Source organism: Bufo bufo, chromosome 5 (genome assembly GCF_905171765.1).
Source record: "Bufo bufo chromosome 5, aBufBuf1.1, whole genome shotgun sequence".
NCBI lineage: Eukaryota > Metazoa > Chordata > Amphibia > Anura > Bufonidae > Bufo > Bufo bufo.
In genome coordinates this window covers 386,068,736-386,088,469 of record NC_053393.1, presented here as the reverse complement: position 1 = coordinate 386,088,469, position 19,734 = coordinate 386,068,736, and the positions used below count along the sequence as shown (strand labels likewise).

Here is a 19,734-nt window from a genome sequence, read left to right as displayed (position 1 = left end):
CCTGGGCGCAAGTGAGAGCACAACTGACCGGATCCGGCGGTGAGGATCAGATGAGCATCACCCCCACCCTGGGTCGGGCAGGTCTGGGCCACTCTGTTAAAGTTGGAAAACCCATTTGAAGGGGTTGTGTCACCTCAGCAAGTGGCATTTATCATGTAGAGAAATTTAATACAAGGACTTTACTAATGGATTGTGATTGCCAGGATGGGAGCTGTCTATAGTAGCAGTGTATAATGTGATGGAAAAATGAATTAAGCCAGCAATGGAGGCAATATGGACAATCACAATACATTAGTAAGTGCCTTGTATTAAAAGGGTTGTCCGGTTTCAGAGCTGAGCCCGGACATATCCCCCCCTTCTCCCAGGTAGCCCCTCTGAGTGGAACATCGGAGCACTCCACCCTGAGGATCTGCCTGAAGAAGGGGTTATGTCCGGGTTCAGAGAGGAACCCCTTTAACTTTGTCCACATGATAAATGAGGCCAACAGTATTTTGTCCTTCCCTTCTGCTATAGTAATGTTCATTGATGTCTGCATGTTCCCCATAATCCTGCGAATTGTTTCGAGGCACGTAAGACCCCTCACAAGACTGTAGCTTCCTGTGATGATCCTCAGACAAAGGAATGGCCTGGTCTTATGGTGGTTATTACAATGGTGGGTGTTACCGGTACTGTCAGTGATGCAAAAAGAGCACACGGAGGACGGCACCGCCCCTGAATAGACCTCATAAACTGCTATACAATGCATGACTTGTTCTCTTTCCAAAGGCCCCCATCCACGTCAGTGTATTGTCTGCCGAACCTGCCGAGAATTTGGTTTTGGTTGACAATATACAGTATTGTGTAGGGGGAGAGCTTTCCCGACTCTGCCGTGACAGGAGAGGAGGAGTGGGTGAACTGCATTTTTTATTTCTTTTTTCTTCCAGGACATAGTACGCCTCTATGCATGTTGGCTCGTGTGCAGATGATTGTGTCAGTGCTGTGTGGTAATGCTGATGATGATGATGACGGGTTTTCTGCTGATGTGATTTTATTTTAGACCATTTGGGGCTTGTACTAAGTTTTCCCACAGTTACTAGGGCCTGACGCAACCCCTTTTAAGCACGCAAACCTAAAGGATTAAAGGGAACCTCTTACCGGGATTTTGTGTATAGAGCTGAGGACATGGGTTGCTAGATGGCCGCTAGCACATCCGCAATACCCAGTCCCCATAGCTCTGTGTGCTTTTATTGTGTATAAAAACCGATTTGATACATATGCAAATTAACCTGAGATGAGTCCTGTCCCTGACTCATCTCACGTACAGGACTCCTCTCAGGTTAATTTGCATGTGTATCAAATAGTTGTTTTTTTACACAATAAAAGCACACAGAGCTATGGGGACTGGGTATTGCGGATGTGCTAGTGGCCATCTAGCAACCCATGTCCTCAGCTCTATATCCAAAAACCTGGTGAGAGGTTCCCTTTAAGGGTGTAATGTAGGACATTATGCTGAAAATTATGCTATTAAAATGTTTATTACATATTACAATCTATATGTGAATCTTCTATGTATTTTAATTTTTTATAATAAACGGGTGGATGGTTTTGTGGATATAATTATTTAGCCGCTCCATGTATTTTATTTCTTGTCCTTGTCCTTTAACATTCTCTAGACTTTTATCACAGCAATGTCTTGCTTAACATTTTCAGTCAGACCCTCACTGTGACCAGAGAACTTCCCCCCATAGTGACACCACACATTAATCTCATCAGTGCAATACTCTTCTGTGGGCATCTTCATCGAGGCCTATCAAGAGAACAATAGAGGACTACCATGATTACCAGATTACACCTTCCACTCACAACAGCAGTACATTTACAAAAGGATTACCTGTCTGTATAGGCAGTCTTACCATTTATGTTGACTGCTATATAACAGTGTGTTCTATGATTATGGGGGCCAGTGTTTGGTGTAAAAAAGTTACAAGACCTCTTTTGCAGATTTTTAAATGCTCATGGGACATTTTGTCACACGTTTTTTTGCACTGCCCTAGACATTGGGAAGCGAGGGGTCCCGGCAACTTCACTAACCTATATTTCCTGGAAAGGGGTATAAATGACGATTGAAATGTTCTCCGGTTAGGGAGTCTCAATCTAGGCACACGGACTGTCGGAGGGTGCCCCTAATTTATGGCGAGGCGTACACCTTTGTGGTAGAAGCATCCCTTTAGGGCTCAAGCACACGAACGTATGCGTTCAGTTTCCGTATTCCGGACCGCATATGCGGATCCGCAATAAACTGACACCGTTCCGTGTGCATTTCCGGAGATGCGGAACGGAAGCACAGAACGGAACCCCACAGAAGCACTGCTTCTGTGGGGTTCCGTTCCGCAAAAAGATAGAACATGTCCTATCTTTTTGCGGAACGGAGGGATGCGGACCCATTCAAGTTGAATCGGTCTGGATCCGTCCCGGAGCCTGCACAAACGTTCTCCGTGCATTGGGGACCGCAAATTGAGGTGCCCAATGCACGGAACGGAACCCATACGTTCGTGTGCATGAGCCCTTAGAAGCACCACACTTTACGTTGAGATTTCACTCTATATTACAAGCCTTACTATTATATTGTGTCTTCATGTTACACGCAGCTTCTGTTACATTTCCTTGAGGTCACCCAAGTAGTAAGTGGAACCAGTCGTTTCCAGTGTAGAAAATTATACTGCGCAGAGTGGCTGTGCTATTTTTAGTCAGCTTCCACAAAATGGCTTCCTGAGTACAGTATGTTCAATGGTTGTGTAGAAGGTGTGGTGTTCTCCTCACAGTTTGTTTTTGTCTTTGGTGGGAAGCAGCTGGGCTTTCCCTCATCTGTACATGTAATGTATTACACTGCCCCATCAGTTACAGAAATCCTGCTGAAGGAAGGAGCAGCATTTGATGCTGGTTTCAGGAGACACAACACATCCTTACCTGTATTATCTTTAGTATTGATTTGTGTACTGAATGTTTTACTTCTACGAGGTTTTTAAAGCATCTGTCAGCAGATTTGTACCTATGAAACTGGTTGACCTGTTACATGTGCGCTTGGAGCTGAAGGCCTCTGTGTTGGTCCCATGTTCATATGTGCCCGCATTACTGAGAAGAATTGTTTGTATGTGTGTATAAGTGTATAATATATATATATATATGTGTGTGTGCAAATGAGCCTCTAGGAGCAATGGAGGCGTTGCCATTACACCTAGAGGCTCTGTCTTCAAAGTGGAGAAAGTGTGGCAGTTGTATGTGGCACTGAAAAGTAGGAAACTGAGGGCGCATAGTGTAGTGACTACGCAGTGTGGGTAGCTTACAGGAGCGGACAGGTTGCCTTTAAAGGGAATCTGTCCCATATTTCTACCACCTGTAACCAATGCACTTTAGTTCCCTTAAACAGCATTCGAACAATACCTTTTTAGCTTTATTGCCATTTCTCACCTCCAGAAGATGAGGGCCATATCAATACACCACCACAATGGATTTGAAATGAAACAAACAAGATGTGCTTTAACTGCAGACTGTCAGCTTTAATTTGAGGGTATTTACATCCAAATCAGGTGAACGGTGTAGGAATTACAACAGTTTGCATATGTGCCTCCTACTTGTTAAGGGACCAAAAGTAATGGGACAGAATAATAATAATCATAAATCAAACCTTCACTTTTTAATACTTGGTTGCAAATCCTTTGCAGTCAATTACAGCCTGAAGTCTGGAACGCATAGACATCACCAGATGCTGGGTTTCATCCCTGGTGATGCTCTGCCAGGCCTCTACTGCAACTGTCTTCAGTTCCTGCTTGTTCTTGGGGCATTTTCCCTTCAGTTTTGTCTTCAGCAAGTGAAATTCATGCTCAATCAGATTCAGGTCAGGTGATTGACGTGGCCATTGCATAACATTCCACTTCTTTCCCTTTATAAAACTCTTTGGTTGCTTTTGCAGTATGCTTTGGGTCATTGTCCATCTGCACTATGAAGCGCTGTCCAATGAGTTCTGAAACATTTGGCTGAATATGAGCAGATAATATTGCCCGAAACACTTCAGAATTCATCCTGCTGCTTTTGTCAGCAGTCACATCATCAATAAATACAAGAGAACCAGTTCCATTGGCAGCCATACATGCCCGCGTCATGACACTACCACCACCATGCTTCACTGATGAGGTGGTATGCTTAGTATCATGAGCAGTTCCTTTCCTTCTCCATACTCTTCTCATCACTGTGGTACAAGTTGATCTTAGTCTCATCTGTCCATAGGCTGTTGTTCCAGAACTGTGAAGGCTGTTTTAGATTTCGTTTGGCAAACTCTAATCTGGCCTTCCTGTTTTTGAGGCTCACCAATGGTTTACATCTTGTGGTGAACCATCTGTATTCACTCTGGTGAAGTCTTCTCTTGATTGTTGACTTTGACACACATACACCTACCTCCTGGAGAGTGTTCTTGATCTGGCCAACTGTTGCAAAGGGTGTTTTCTTCACCAGGGAAAGAATTCTTCGGTCATCCACCACAGTTGTTTTCTGCGATCTTCCAGGTCTTTTGGTGTTGCTGAGCTCACCGGTCCTTCTTTTTAAGAATGTTCCACAAAGTTGTTTTGGCCAGGCCTAATGTTTTTGCTATCTCTCTGATTTATTTGTTTGTTTGTTGTGTTTTCTCGCCCATATTCCTTGGGGGACACAGGAAACCATGGGTATAGCTCTGCTCCCTAGGAGGCCTGACACTAAGTGAAAGCTGTAAGCCCCTCCTCCATCAGCTATACCCTTCAGCCTGGAGAAGAGACTACCAGTTTTTGCTTAGTGTCCAAGGAGGCAAGACACCCCCTGCTTATGCAGGGTTGTTTTCCTATAATTTTTATTTTTGCGTTTTTTGTTGTTTTAATTCGATTTTTTTCTACTTACAGGGACAACAGAGGCGCATTAGACCCCTCTGTTTCTCCCGGGGTTGAGTTGCGCCAGTGCCGGTAATTCCGCACTGCCGCCTCCCCCACAGAAGACAAGGTGGACCAGGGCAGCCTCGCTCCCCTGCGTCCCGCCAGCTCAAGGGTCGCCCGCACGCCAAGTCCCTCTCCCGGCTTCCTGCCACTGCGGTGCCAGTAGCTGAAGGGGCGACCCTGCTGGAGGGATTGAGGGCGAAGACAGCGTTTGGTGAGAGTGGCTGCTCCAGCCTCCCCTTCCTTCCTCCCACCGCTGCTACACTTCCCCCCTCCGTGCCACCAGTACTGTTGCTTGGGTGTAATCCCCGTTCCGCTTTTGCCCTGGGGTCTCCCACTTTAAGTGCAACATTTTTTACACCATGTCAGACCCTTCTGCAGCCGCCAAGCCTTGGTACCATGCCTGTACCGCTTGTAGGGAACCCTTTCCCCGGGGGCAGTCTGATCCGCACTGTCCTGCATGCCGAGCTCCACCGCAGCCTCAGTCGCCCGCTGTGTCGCTCCCTGCTTCCTCTGACCCGCCTGACTGGGCTAGATCCCTGTCCCAGGCCGTGGAAAGCCTCACTCATGTCGTGGGCCGCCTAATAGACAGGCCGCCTACCCCGCAGGACGCCACTCTTACTGTCGCGCCCTCCGGGTCCACCGCTTCTGCCGCTGCAGCGGGTTCATCCTTTCTTAGTGACCCCTCCCGAGCTAGGCACTCTCAGAAGCGTCTTAGAGTAGAGCGAGCCTCCTCCTCGGATGCCTCCCTCTCCCCGCCACGCGTGCGCACTCAGACGGGCCTCTCCTCTCCAAAGGATTCGCTCTCTGAAGGTGAATTGGCGGTTTCAGATTTGGAAATGGACTCGGCCCTGCCGTCCAAGCTAGCCTCAGCGATGGGTCAACTCATCTCTGATATTCGTGACACCTTTAAGGTGCAAGATGACCCCCCCTAGCTCTGACGCAGCTAGCGTCTCCTTTATCAGACCCAGGCAGGCCTCAAAAGTCTTTCCAATCCACTCTGATTTCTCCTCCGTGGTGTCTAAGGCTTGGGCTCGCCCGGACGCCCGTTTTGTCAATCCCAAGAAGCTGGACATTTGCTATCCTTTTCCAGCCGATGTCGTGGCCACCTGGTCGTCCCCACCCAAGGTGGACCCCCCTGTGGCCCGTCTGTCAAAGAACACGGCCATCCCTGTTCCCGACGGGTCCTCTCTTCAGTCAGCGGAGGACCGTCGCATGGAGACCCTTTCCAAGGGCATTTTTGCTGCCTCCGGTTCTGCTCTCAGACCGGTTTTTGCCTCTGCTTGGGCAGGTAAAGCAATCTCTGCTTGGGGTGCGCAGCTGGAACAGGATTTGGACTCGGACGTCCCCATCCAGGACCTACGTTCCTTGGCCCAGCTTATTATTCGGGCCGGGAATTTTGTTTGTGAGGCCTCCCTTGATGCGGGAGCCCTTATTGCACGCTCCTCCGCCCTGGCAGTTTCCGTCAGGAGGGAGCTCTGGCTGAAGGTTTGGAAAGCGGACGCTGCCTCCAAACGTTCCTTGGCGGGGCTACCGTTTGCGGGTTCCCGCCTTTTCGGGGTCCGCCTAGACTAGCTTATTTCGGAGGCCACGGGTGGTAAAAGCACCCATCTTCCTCAACCCCAAGCCAGGGGCGCCCCCCGTGGACGCCCTGGTGCGTCTCGTTTTCGGTCCTCCCGCAGGACCTCTGGGGCTCCCCCCGCAGCTGCCGCTTCGGCCCCTCCCCAGGATAAGCGTAGGAAGCTGTTTTTTCGGGCGCAGCCCTCCTGGCGCAGGCCGCAGGCTGCCCGCACACCCGCAGCAAAGCAGTCCTCTGCCTGAAGGCGCGCCCCCACCCACCCGGGTGGGGGGCCGGCTCCTCCTTTTCAGGGACATCTGGATGGCTCACGTCTCCGACGCCTGGGCTCTCGAAATTGTGTCCTCCGGATACAAAATCGAATTTGCGTCCTTCCCTCCAGATCGGTTCTTTCGCTCCCGCCCCCCGCGGGACCCGAAAAGCGCGGATGCGTTCTCCGCGGCTGTTCAAGCCTTACTGGACAGGGGGGTGATTACCCCCGTTCCTCTAGAGGAAAGGTTCCAAGGGTTCTATTCGAACCTCTTTGTAGTTCCCAAGAAGGGAGGTTCGGTGCGACCCATTTTGGACCTCAAAAAGCTCAACCGTTTTCTCCTCCTTCGACGGTTTCGGATGGAGTCCCTCCGTTCCGCGGTGGCTTCCCTGGAGCAGGGAGATTTCATGTCTTCCATCGATATACAGGATGCCTACCTCCATGTTCCGGTAGCCCGGTGTCACCATCGCTTCCTCCGATTCGCCGTGGGGGACCTCCACTTCCAGTTTGTCGCCCTTCCCTTTGGGCTGGCAACAGCCCCCCGGGTGTTCACCAAGGTCCTGGCCCCGGTTTTGGCCTTACTCCGTTCCAGGGGTGTTTTTCTGCTACCGTACTTGGACGATATCCTCATCAAGGCTCCGTCCCTTTCTCAAGCGGTTGCCAGCGTGGATCTCACTCTAGAGACTCTGGCGAGATTCGGTTGGGTCATCAACTTCCCCAAGTCCTCCCTTCCTCCCTCCAGACAACTGGTCTTCCTGGGAATGCTTTTAGACACGGGAGCGGCGAAGGTACGTCTTCCCTCGGAAAAACGACTGATCCTCCGTCGGGCGATTCGGGGTCTCCTTCTCCACCGTCGACCGTCCTTCCGCTTCTGCATGCGGGTCTTGGGGCAGATGGTTGCCTGCTTCGAGGCGATCCCATTTGCGCAGTTTCACTCCCGCCCTCTCCAACGGGCGATCCTCTCCTCCTGGGACAAATCGCCGGAGTCTCTGGATCATCCCTTCCATCTATCGCCTCCGGTGCGGTCATCTCTCCGCTGGTGGTTGCAGTCCCCTCTTCTGGGCAGGTCCTTTCTGCCGCTCAACTGGTTGGTGGTTACAACCGATGCCAGTCTCTTGGGCTGGGGAGGCGTGTTTCCTCCCCGATCCGTCCAGGGCATTTGGTCTCCATCGGAGTCCAAACTCTCGATCAATATCCTGGAGCTGAGAGCGGCCCTTCTGTCTCTGCGACACTGGACTCATCTGCTGAAGGGTCATCCAGTTCGTGTGCAATCGGACAACGCCACGGCCGTGGCGTACATAAACCACCAGGGGGGCACTCGCAGCGCTGCAGCAATGCGGGAGGTCACCAGCATTCTCCGTTGGGCGGAAGCCCACGTCCCGGCCCTATCTGCAATTTTTATTCCAGGGGTGGACAATTGGGCGGCGGACTTCCTCAGTCGCACCACCGTCGACCCCGGCAAGTGGTCTCTTCACCCGGAGGTGTTCGAGGCCATTTGCCTTCGTTGGGGCATACCGGACGTGGACCTCATGGCCTCCAAATTCAATCACAAGGTCCCCGCCTATCTGTCCAGGGCCAGGGATCCGGGAGCCTGCGGAGCCGACGCCCTCGTTCTTCCTTGGCGAGGCTTCGCGCGTCCATACATATTCCCTCCAATCCCACTCCTGCCCAAGGTCCTTCGGAAGATCGCGGCGGAAGGCGTCTCGGTGATTCTGGTCGCTCCGGACTGGCCCCGCCGGTCTTGGTATGCCGACCTCATGCTGCTCCTGGCAGACGCGCCCTGGCCGCTGCCCGCCAGGGAAGATCTTCTCTCTCAGGGACTAATCTTCCACCCGCGTTTAAGGTCCCTACGTTTGACGGCGTGGTTGTTGAGACCACCGTCCTGACACGTAGGGGTTTTTCTGCGGACGTCGTCCGCACCATGATCCGCGCCCGTAAGCCGTCCTCTTCTAGGATCTATTATAGGACCTGGAGGACCTATTTGGGGTTCTGTGCCGATCTGGGGATTCCTCCGCTCCGCTTTTCTCTCCCCACCGTTTTGTCCTTCCTGCAGAGCGGACTTGCCCAAGGTCTGGGCCTTAGTTCTTTGAAGGGTCAGGTGTCTGCGCTGTCCATTTTGTTTCAGCGCCCACTGGCCCCCCTTGGTCCTGTCAAGACCTTCCTTCAGGGCGTGGCTCACGCGGTTCCCCCGTACCGCCCTCCGGTACCGCCCTGGGACCTGAACCTGGTTCTCTCAGCGCTCCAGGCTTCTCCTTTCGAGCCTCTGCGGACGGTTTCCTTGCGACTTCTGTCCTGCAAGGTTATTTTCCTTGTAGCCGTCACCTCTCTTCGGAGGGTGTCCGAATTGGCTGCACTCTCCTATCTGGAACCTTTCCTAGTGTTCCACCAGGACAAGGTGGTTCTTCGTCAGGTCCCTTCCTTCCTTCCTAAGGTGGTCTCCGCCTTTCATCTGAACGAGGACATCGTTCTCCCCTCTTTGTGTCCTTCCCCTTCCCACCCGCGGGAGAGGAAGCTTCATCGCCTGGACGTTGTCAGGGCGCTCAAGGTTTACCTGGAGGTAACCAGCTCTTTCAGGCGTACTGACTCGCTCTTTGTGGTTCCGGAGGGGTCGCGCAGAGGGATGGCGGCATCCAAAGTTGCTATCGCCCGTTTTGTCAAGATGGCTGTTACTGAGGCTTATCTCGCCAAGGGCAAAGTTCCGCCCCTCGGTGTTACCGCTCACTCCACTAGAGCGGTCGGGGCTTCCTGGGCTCAGAGGAATCGGGCTTCTACGGAGCAGATTTGCAAGGCGGCCACTTGGTCCTCCTTGCACACCTTCACCAAGTTCTACAGGGTGAATACTCATGCGTCGGCTGACGCTGCTTTAGGCCGTCTGGTGTTGCAGGCGGCAGTTGATTGATGCCTCTGGTGTTGGTCTAGTTTGTTCTGGTCCCTCCCTTCTGGGACTGCTCTGGAACGTCCCATGGTTTCCTGTGTCCCCCAAGGAATATGGGCGAGAAAAGGAGACTTTTGTATTACTTACCAGTAAAGTCTCTTTCTCGCTCTTCCTTGGGGGACACAGCACCCGCCCTTCATTTGGGTTACAGTTGTGGTTCCGGCTTGGTTGCCCCCGTTGGGTCTCGACAGTTCTTTTTTCCAGTTGGTGGTTATCTTTCACTACTTGGACACGCAACTGGCAGTCTCTTCTCCAGGGTGAAGGGTATAGCTGATGGAGGAGGGGCTTACAGCTTTCACTTAGTGTCACGCCTCCTAGGGAGCAGAGCTATACCCATGGTTTCCTGTGTCCCCCAAGGAAGAGCGAGAAAGAGACTTTACTGGTAAGTAATACAAAAGTCTCCTTTTTCAGCCTAATGATGGCTTCGTTCACTGATAGTGACAGCTCTTTGGATCTCATCTTGAGGGTTGACAGCAACAGATTCCAAATGCAAATAGCACACTTGAAATGAACTCTGGACCTTTTATCTGCTCATTGTAATTGGGATAATGAGGGAATAACACACACCGGGCCATGGAACAGCTGAGAAGCCAATTGTCCCATTACTTTTGGTTTCTTAACAAGTGGGAGGCACATATGCAAACTGTTGTAATTCCTACACCGTTCACCTGATTTGGATGTAAATACCCTCAAATTCAAGCTGACAGTCTGCAGTTAAAGCACATCTTGTTCGTTTGTTTCATTTCAAATCCATTGTGGTGGTGTATAGAGCCAAAAATGTTAGAATTGTGTAGATGTCCTAATATTTATGGACCTGACTGTATATTAACAACCTCTTAACCAGACAGTCTTGCTTATCTTTCTCAGTCAGACCATGACTATGACCAGAGAGTGAGCCTTGTGTAGTGTACTTACAGCATCACACATTACGCCTGTATTAGACCTTCAGATTTTGCAGGCGATTTGTCAATCGTCTGCTCGTTAGTGCAGGAGACTTCTGCTATTACGTGCATCGATCTCCTCCACAGTATAGGGAGGAGCAATCTCTAATGCCGTTGCTTGTCCCCTTACAAAATCATTATTTGCCGGCAGCAGGTCGTGATTAGACTGCAGGATCTGCTGCCAGCAAACGATGATTTTTAAGCATGCTTAAAAATTGCAAATGCCCGATGAAAGAGCATTTGCTTCTTCATCGGGTAATCGGCGGCACTTTTAGGGCGGTAATACACAGCTAGATCATCGCTAATAAGTGTTCCTACGAATTCTCATCAGCAATGATCTGGCCGACCATAAGCAGGTCTAATACAGCCCTTACACTGTGGAAATTTATCTAGGCCTGTCAAGAGAACAATAGAGCTATTAAATTGCATCTCAATTCCAGGGCTGTGGAGTCGGTAGATAAATGCTCCGACTCCTCAGTTTTTGGTACTTTCGACTCCGACTCCTCTGTATTTAATATGCAAATTTTTTTTTTTTTACATTCCTTGAAGGAAAAAAAGGCAACATACATGTCATTACCACAGAACTACTGGCTAGGAGCCACTGCCTTCTCCTTTGTGTGCTGATCTTCTGCTGTAGATAGGGCAGTGCGAGGATCCAGGACGGGGCATTTATTGTAAAACATGATTTCCCTAGTAGAATCCCATAGTCATGTTTAAAATTTAAGCTAACAATCTGAGTTTACAAGGTTTTATAGCCTTAGCTGAATGACAGCAGTTTTTCGAATGGTTTACAGCTTCAGTCTTGAGCTATTGACTATCCATTCCCTTCACTTATACAAGTGTCTAGTCCTGCAAAAAACATATTTACTTATCAGTTATCAGTGAGAGGCGAGGTTAACCATGGGCGTTGCGTTCCCTGTAACAGCGGAAAGTATAAGTATTGCCGCTCCTTAACTGTGCGATGCGTGCCATATAGTGAAGCATGTGAAAAGCATGCTTCTTCATGGTCACTTAACGTGTTCGTTTTGCAGTAACGTGACGCACTGCATGCATTGGCCTTTATTCTTACAGTAGAGAAGTACAGTATTTTTCGCAAAAGTGGGGGAAAAATAGCAGTGCGTCTTATGGGGCGAATGCTGCGACCATCCGGTTAATAGGCTGAGGGAGGAGGGGCTGGGGGCCGGCATCTGTTTCTGTAATGGCAGCGGGGCCCGGTGCAGTCACTGTATTCTACTACACCGGGCCCCGCTCACTGTAGTATATGGTAATCATATCTGACTTGTGGGTATTGTTAAAGTATTCCAATAATCTTAAATCTAGCGCTGTACTACTTACTACTAACTTCTTAGCAGTCAGGAGGCCGGGTGGGCACTCGTAGCGTAGCTCACTACGTCACGCGCCTGCTCCGCCCACTTTATGAATGAAGCAGGCACCGGGCCCCGCTGCCATTACAGAAACAGATGCCGGCCCCCATTCACTACACAGTGCCATCCACAGATGCCCCCATAACAGTGCCATCCACAGATGCCCCCATAACAGTGCCATCCACAGATGCCCCCCATAACAGTGCCATCCACAGATGCCCCCCATTACAGTGCCATCCACAGATGCCCCCCATTACAGTGCCATCCACAGATGCCCCCCATTACAGTGCCATCCACAGGCGCCCCCCATTACAGTGCCATCCACAGGCGCCCCCCATTACAGTGCCATCCACAGGTGCCCCCCATTACAGTGCCATCCACAGGTGCCCCCCATTACAGTGCCATCCACAGGTGCCCCCCATTACAGTGCCATCCACAGGTGCCCCCCATTACAGTGCCATCCACAGGTGCCCCCCATTACAGTGCCATCCACAGGTGCCCCCCATTACAGTGCCATCCACAGGTGCCCCCCATTACAGTGCCATCCACAGGTGCCCCCCATTACAGTGCCATCCACAGGTGCCCCCCATTACAGTGCCATCCACAGGTGCCCCCCATTACAGTGCCATCCACAGGTGCCCCCCATAACAGTGCCATCCACAGGTGCCCCCCATAACAGTGCCATCCACAGACCACCATTAGTTGAAAACCCACCAAAAGCACACCTTTTGGTTCAAAATATTTTTTTTCTTATTTTCCTCCTCAAAAACCTAGGTGCGTCTTATGGGCGGGTGCGTCTTATAGGGCGAAAAATACGGTAATTAATTAAAACTTTTTGTGAATTGGGACATTTAAACTTTGCATTTTTTTTTTTATTCCAATTTAAATCTAGTAGGAGTCGAAGTCGGTTCATTTTTTGCCGACTCCAGGTACCAAAAATTGCCTCAGACCTCTCGACTCTGACTCCACAGCCCTGCTCAATTCTACACCTACTATTATCATGTTCATTACTTTGAAAAATATATCGGCCCCTCACAGCAATAAACTGACAGTTACTTATGTTTATGTTTGTTAGAAAGAGATTGCCATGTACTGCTGTATATGATGTCATAGGCCCATTTTACACGAGCGAGTTTTCCGCACTGGTGCAGTGCGTGACATGAACGCATAGCACCCGCACTGAATCCTGACCTATTCATTTCAATGGGTCTGTGTACATAAGCGTATTTTATTTTATTTTTTTCACGCAGCTCTGACCCCATAGAAGTTAATGGGGCTTCAGTGAAAAACGCATTGCATCCAGAATCAAGTGCGGATGCAATGCGTTTTTCACTGATGGTTACTAAGGCTACTTTCACACTCTCGTTTGGTGCGGATCCGTCATGAATCTGCACAAACACATCCATTCAGATAATACAACCGCATGCATCCGTTCAGATCCGTTTGTATTCTCTTTAACGTAGCCAAGGATTCTTCTTGAATACCATTGAAAGTCAATGGGGGACGGATCCGTTTTCTATTGTGCCATATTGTGTCAGTGAAAATGGATCTGTCCCCATTGACTTACATTGTGTGTCAGGATGGATCTGTCTTGCTCCGCAACACATCGCGGACAGAAAAACGCTGCTTGCAACATTTTTCTGTCCGTGATGGGGTTTCAACCAAACGGAACGGAATGTATTCTGGTGCACTCCGTTTCGTTCAGTTTTGTCCCCATTGGCAACGAATGGGAACAAAACTGAAGTGTTTTCTTCCGCTATTGAGATCCTATGATAGCGGAATTGAAAACACAGATGTGAAAGTAGCCCAACTCTTTTAAGGCTCTTTTACACTGCCTGATTTTCGAGCAGATAATCGGGGATGAACGTTCCTGATAATTTGCCTGTGAACGAGCGAAACTCTTGTTCATCCACTGAAACAATCGTTCATGCGGACACCTCAATCATCGTTTGTGGGCAGCAGATTGTCCTGTCTAAACAGCGATCCAATGGGGTCATTTATCAAACTGGTGTAAAGTAGAACTGGCCTAGTTGCCCATAGCAACCAATCAGATTCCTCCTTTCATTTTCCAAAGGAGCTGTCTAAAATGAAAGTTTACACCAGTTTGATAAATGACCCCCAATGAATCTGTATGGGGATGAGCGATAGCAGTAGCCATTGCTCCTACCCATACAGTTAAGGCGATTGCTGCATGTAACTACAGCTTTCGCCTCCACTCACAAGCGGGCAGTTGTCTGTAAAAAAAAAAAAGTCTCCTCCCAGCAATCGCCTGCTCCATTGGGCCATGTAAAGGGGCCCCTAGAGTCCAAAAGACTTAGGACAATTGTGGTTTTTATGCATGTGCTCTTCTCTGTGCTTGTAGTGGAAGATTTAATGGGACCTTGTCAGGTTGAACATGGTATCTGAGCTGCAGGCAGCAGGTTATAGAGCAGGAGGAGCTGAGCAGATTGATATATAGTTTTATATGAAAAGATTCAGGATAAGGCCTCATGCACACGACCGTTGTTGTGTTCCGTTCCGCAAAATGGGGTTCCGTTGTTCTGTGATCCGTTTTTGTTTCCGTGTGTCTTCCTTTATTTTTGGAGGATCACCAGACATGAAGGAAAGTAAAAAAAAAAAAGTCTAAGTCAAGTTTGCCATGCAAATGATAGGAAAAAAAACAGACGCGCGGACACGAAAAAGACAGGTTATATTTTTTTGACGGACTGGAACCACGGATCACGGACGCGGATGACAAACTGTGCATTAGCCGAGTTTTCAACGGACCCATTGAAAGTCAATGGGTCCGCAGAAATTCACGAAAAACGGAACAACGGACACGGAATAAAACAACGGTCGTGTGCATGAGGCCTAACTTGTATTTTTTTTACATTTATATCCCTGCTCATTTTGGGCTTTGAAGTCAAGGAGGAGGTCCTATCATTGACTGACAGCCTTCCCTCTATGACTGTGTATACAGAGACAGCTGATAGGACCGTCTCCTTGACTTCACAGCCCAGAATGAGCAGGAATATAAATGTATAAAATACAAGTTATCCTGAATCTTTTCCTATAAAACTATAATCGGTCTGATCAGCTCCTGCTCTATAACCTGCGGCCTGTAGCTTACTTTACATTTTTATAGTGACAGGTTCCCTGTAATTGTAGGTTACACTGTGGATGATGTACCTTCTTATTAGTGTCTTGGTTGTACACTATAGAAACAACTACATGCTAGAAGCGCTATAGCTGGCTGACGGTATTTCATTCAACTTAATATTCCGGAATTCTGGCCTATCTATTAAAGAGGACCTGTCACCACTCCTGACATGTTTTAATAGCTTCATGCATTCCCCAAGTAATAACAATTCTGGAGCATCTATTCTTATGACTCTGTTGTGCCATTCCTTTATTATTTGCACTAGAAGTTATGACTGAATTGCTAGCAGTCTGCAGTAAGGGTACAAAGGGGTGGTAACTAGTTGGGGGGTTATAACTGCACAGTCTGACAATGGCAGCACTAATTGGCTAGAGTGAGTCTGTGCAGGTACACCCCCCCCCCCCAACTTGTTACCTCCCCTCTGTACCCTTACTGCAGACTGCTAGCAATTTGTTCATAACTTCTAGTAGAAATAATAAAGGAATGGCACAACATAGAGCCATAAGAATAGATGCCCAGAACTGTTATTACATGCGGAATGCATGGAGCTACACTGCTCAAAAAAATAAAGGGAACACAAAAATAACACATCCTAGATCTGAATTAATTAAATATTCTTCTGAAATACTTTGTTCTTTACATAGTTGAATGTGCTGACAACAAAATCACGCAAAAATAAAAATATGGAAATCAAATTTTCAACCCATGGAGGTCTGGATTTGGAGTCACACTCAAAATTAAAGTGGAAAAACACACTACAGGCTGATCCAACTTTGATGTAATGTCCTTAAAACAAGTCAAAATGAGGCTCAGTAGTGTGTGTGGCCTCCACGTGCCTGTATGACCTCCCTACAACGCCTGTGCATGCTCCTGATGAGGTGGCGGACGGTCTCCTGAGGGATCTCCTCCCAGACCTGGACTAAAGCATCTGCCAACTCCTGGACAGTCTGTGGTGCAACGTGACGTTGGTGGATAGAGCGAGACATGATGTCCCAGATGTGCTCAATTGGATTCAGGTCTAGGGAACAGACGGGCCAGTCCATAGCATCAATGCCTTCGTCTTGCAGGAACTGCTGACACACTCCAGCCACATGAGGTCTAGCATTGTCTTGCATTAGGAGGAACCCAGGGTCAACCGCACCAGCATGTGGTCTCAAAAGGGGTCTGAGGATCTCATCTCAGTACCTAATGGCAGTCAGGCTACCTCTGGCGAGCACATGGAGGGCTGTGCGGCCCTCCAAAGAAATGTCACCCCACACCATTACTGACCCAATGCCAAACCAGTCATGCTGGAGGATGTTGCAGGCAGCAGAACGTTCTCCACAGCGTCTCAAGACTGTCACGTACATCACATGTGCTCAGTGTGAACCTGCTTTCATCTGTGAAGAGCACAGGGCACCAGTGGCGAATTTGCCAATCTTGGTGTTCTCTGGCAAATGCCAAACGTCCTGCACGGTGTTGGGCTGTAAGCACAACCCCCACCTGTGGACGTCTGGCCCTCATATCACCCTCATGAAGTCTGTTTCTGACCGTTTGAGCAGACACATGCACATTTGTGGCCTGCTGGAGGTCATTTTGCAGGGCTCTGGCAGTGCTCCTCCTGTTCCTCCTTGCACAAAGGCGGAGGTAGCGGTCCTGCTGCTGGGTTGTTGCCCTCCTACGGCCTCCTCCACGTCTCCCGATGTACTGGCCTGTCTCCTGGTAGCGCCTCCATGCTCTGGACACTACGCTGACAGACACAGCAAACCTTCTTGCCACAGCTCGCATTGATGTGCCATCCTGGATAAGCTGCACTACCTGAGCCACTTTAGTGGTAGCATGAGACGGAGTCTACAACCCACACGAGTGAAAGCACCGCCAGCATTCAAAAGTGACCAAAACATCAGCCAGGAAGCATAGGAACTGAGAAGTGGTCTGTGATCACCACCTGCAGAACCACTCCTTTATTGGGGTGTCTTGCTAATAGCCTATAATTTCCACCTGTTGTCTATTCCACTTGCACAACAGCATGTGAAATTGATTGTCACTCAGTGTTGCTTTCTAAGTGGACAGTTTGATTTCACAGAATTGTGATTGACTTGGAGTTACATTGTGTTGTTTAAGTGTTCCCTTTATTTTTTTGAGCAGTGTATTAAAACAGGAATGTCCGGAGCGGTGAAAGGTCCTCTTTAATGACACCCAGCATAACTATGTGATCGACAAATGGTCTGAAGATAAACCCGTGCCTGCATATTAAGAAATTGTGTGAACATCTATCTTCTGAATCACTGGTCCAGATTGTGGACTCTGAGCCTCGATTTGTCTACAATTTTGTAGTGTTAAATGTTGCATCTTGTGTTTTACACAGTTGTTTTACTGCGCACAGTGAGGGGACGTGGCTTAGCAGCAAAGGAGCCGTGACCTAAAATGACTTTTTGTGCCTAAATGCGTCAAAATTTCAGTTTTTAAGAAGAAGCCAAGAGTGGTGTCACTCGCAGCTTATTGTGGCCGTTTTTGAGCCGCAGCCAGAAGTGGATCATGCAGGATGCAGAAGTAGAAGCCCCTCTTTTAAGTTCCCATTCAATTTGAATACACTTTTGGCTTTGGCTCAAAGGACTGCATCAAAAAATGCCACAAAAACTGCAGTTTTTTATTTTCCCAAAAAATTTGTGTGAAACCACTAGTATGAAAACTAATAGCTGCCCTGAGCCTTTAGATAGAAAGTCTATACAGTAGATGCACCAGATTTATCATACAGCCTGGGCCACTGTGATAATTCTGGAACATTTATAGACTTCTTCATGCAGACAACTGTCTCCGTATTTTGGTCCGCAAACCATGGATCTGGAAAATATGGATGCCTTCCATGTGCGATATGCACCTTTATTTTATTTTTTTACTCCCATTACTAGAATACTTGTCCACTACTGAGACTTCAATAGGACATGTTCCATAATTTGTGAAATTGGCATACGGATGCGGACAGCACACGGTTGACATGTAATGTCCACAAAAGATGCAGATTGGACGCAAATGCAAAATATAGTCGTGTGCATGAGGCCTAACTGATTGTAAATCTAGGCTAGTCTCTTAATGAGCATGTCCACCTGCGATGGAGCAGAAGAAGCCTGCAGGCTGCCACCCTTTTATGGCAGCCTTTTTCTGCTGCTTGTGGGTAGACCACTGTAAGGCCTCTTTCATACGAACGATGCGGATTGCCTCAGGGTGCGTTCAGTAAAAACTCGCACCATTTTGCAAGAAAGTTCAATCAGTTTTGTCTGTGATTGCGTTCATTAGTTAATTTTTTTTCCCCGCGCTGTTGCAATGCGTTATTCACGCATGTGAAAAAAACCCTGAAGGTTTACAAACATCTGCTAGCAACCATCAGTGAAAAACATCCGGATTAGGCCCCATGCACACGACCGTTGTTGTGTTCCGTTCCGCAAAATGGTGATCCGTTTCCGTGTGTCTTCCTTTTATTTTCGGAGGACCACCAGACATAAAGGAATGTAAAAAAAAGTCTAAGACAGGTTTGCCATGCAAATAATAGGAAAAAAACGGACACGCGGAAGACAATCTAGTGTGCCTCCACGTTTTTTAGCGGTCCCATTGACTTGAATGGGTCCGCGAACCGTTTTCCGCGAAAATAATAGGACAGGTTATATTTTTTTTTACGAACTGGAACCACGGATCACGGACGCAGATGGCAAACGGTGCATTAGCCTAGTTTTCAATGGATCCATTGAAAATCAATGGGTCCGCAGAAAAACGGCGCAACGGACACGGAATAAAACAACGGTCGTGTGCATGAGGCCAAAGAGCTTGTTCACACAAACGTATGTGTTCCGTTTCCGTATTGCAGACCGCATATGCGGATCCGCAATACACGGACACCGTTCCGCATTCACTTCAATGGGTCCACAAATCCAGAGATACGGAACGCTGCGGAAGCACTATGCAGTGCTTCCATGGGATTCCGTTCCGTACTTCCATTTCGCAAAAAGTTAGAACTTGCTGTATCTTTTTCCGGAACGGAGCCTGCACGAACGTTATCTGTGCTTTGGGGACCACAAATTGTGGTGCCCAATGCACGTAACGGAACACATACGTTCATGTGAACAAGCCCTAACAATGCGTGTTTTTTTTTACTGAAGCCCCCATTCACTTCTATGGGGTCATGGCTGCGTGAAAAACGCTGAATATAGAACATGCTGCGATTCTCGTGCAACGCAGAAGTGATTAGTACACAGACCCATTGAAATGAATTTGTCAGGATTCGGTGCGGGTGCTATTCGTTCACGTCATGCATTGCACCCGCGCGGAAAACTCGCTCGTGTGAAAGAGGCCTAAAAGGTGACATGTTTTCTGTTGACAGGCTCATTTTGCACCACATTTTATGTATCTAATAATAAAAATTCCACTAAATAATTCTGTGTTTCTTTCCTGTACAGGACATGGAAAAACCTCAAGAGATGCCGCCTCAGTGCGGGCTACACATCCTATTCCAGCAGCATGTGGCATATACTATTTTGAAGTGAAAATTATCAGTAAGGGGAGAGATGGGTAAGTATTCTGTAACCAATTCTCTGGAAATAATGATTGTAATTCAGGACCAT

General features: G+C 48.6%; 1 protein-coding gene across 1 annotated transcript in view; it reads left to right on the top strand.

Moving 5' to 3' along the window:
* Positions 1–19,734, top strand: part of RANBP9 (RAN binding protein 9) — a 67,678-nt gene that overhangs the window by 17,709 nt on the left and 30,235 nt on the right. The window contains exon 2 of the mRNA XM_040432516.1: positions 19,570–19,681. Within this exon, the coding sequence (XP_040288450.1) occupies positions 19,570–19,681 (112 nt within the window). The remainder of the gene's footprint in view (positions 1–19,569; positions 19,682–19,734) is intronic.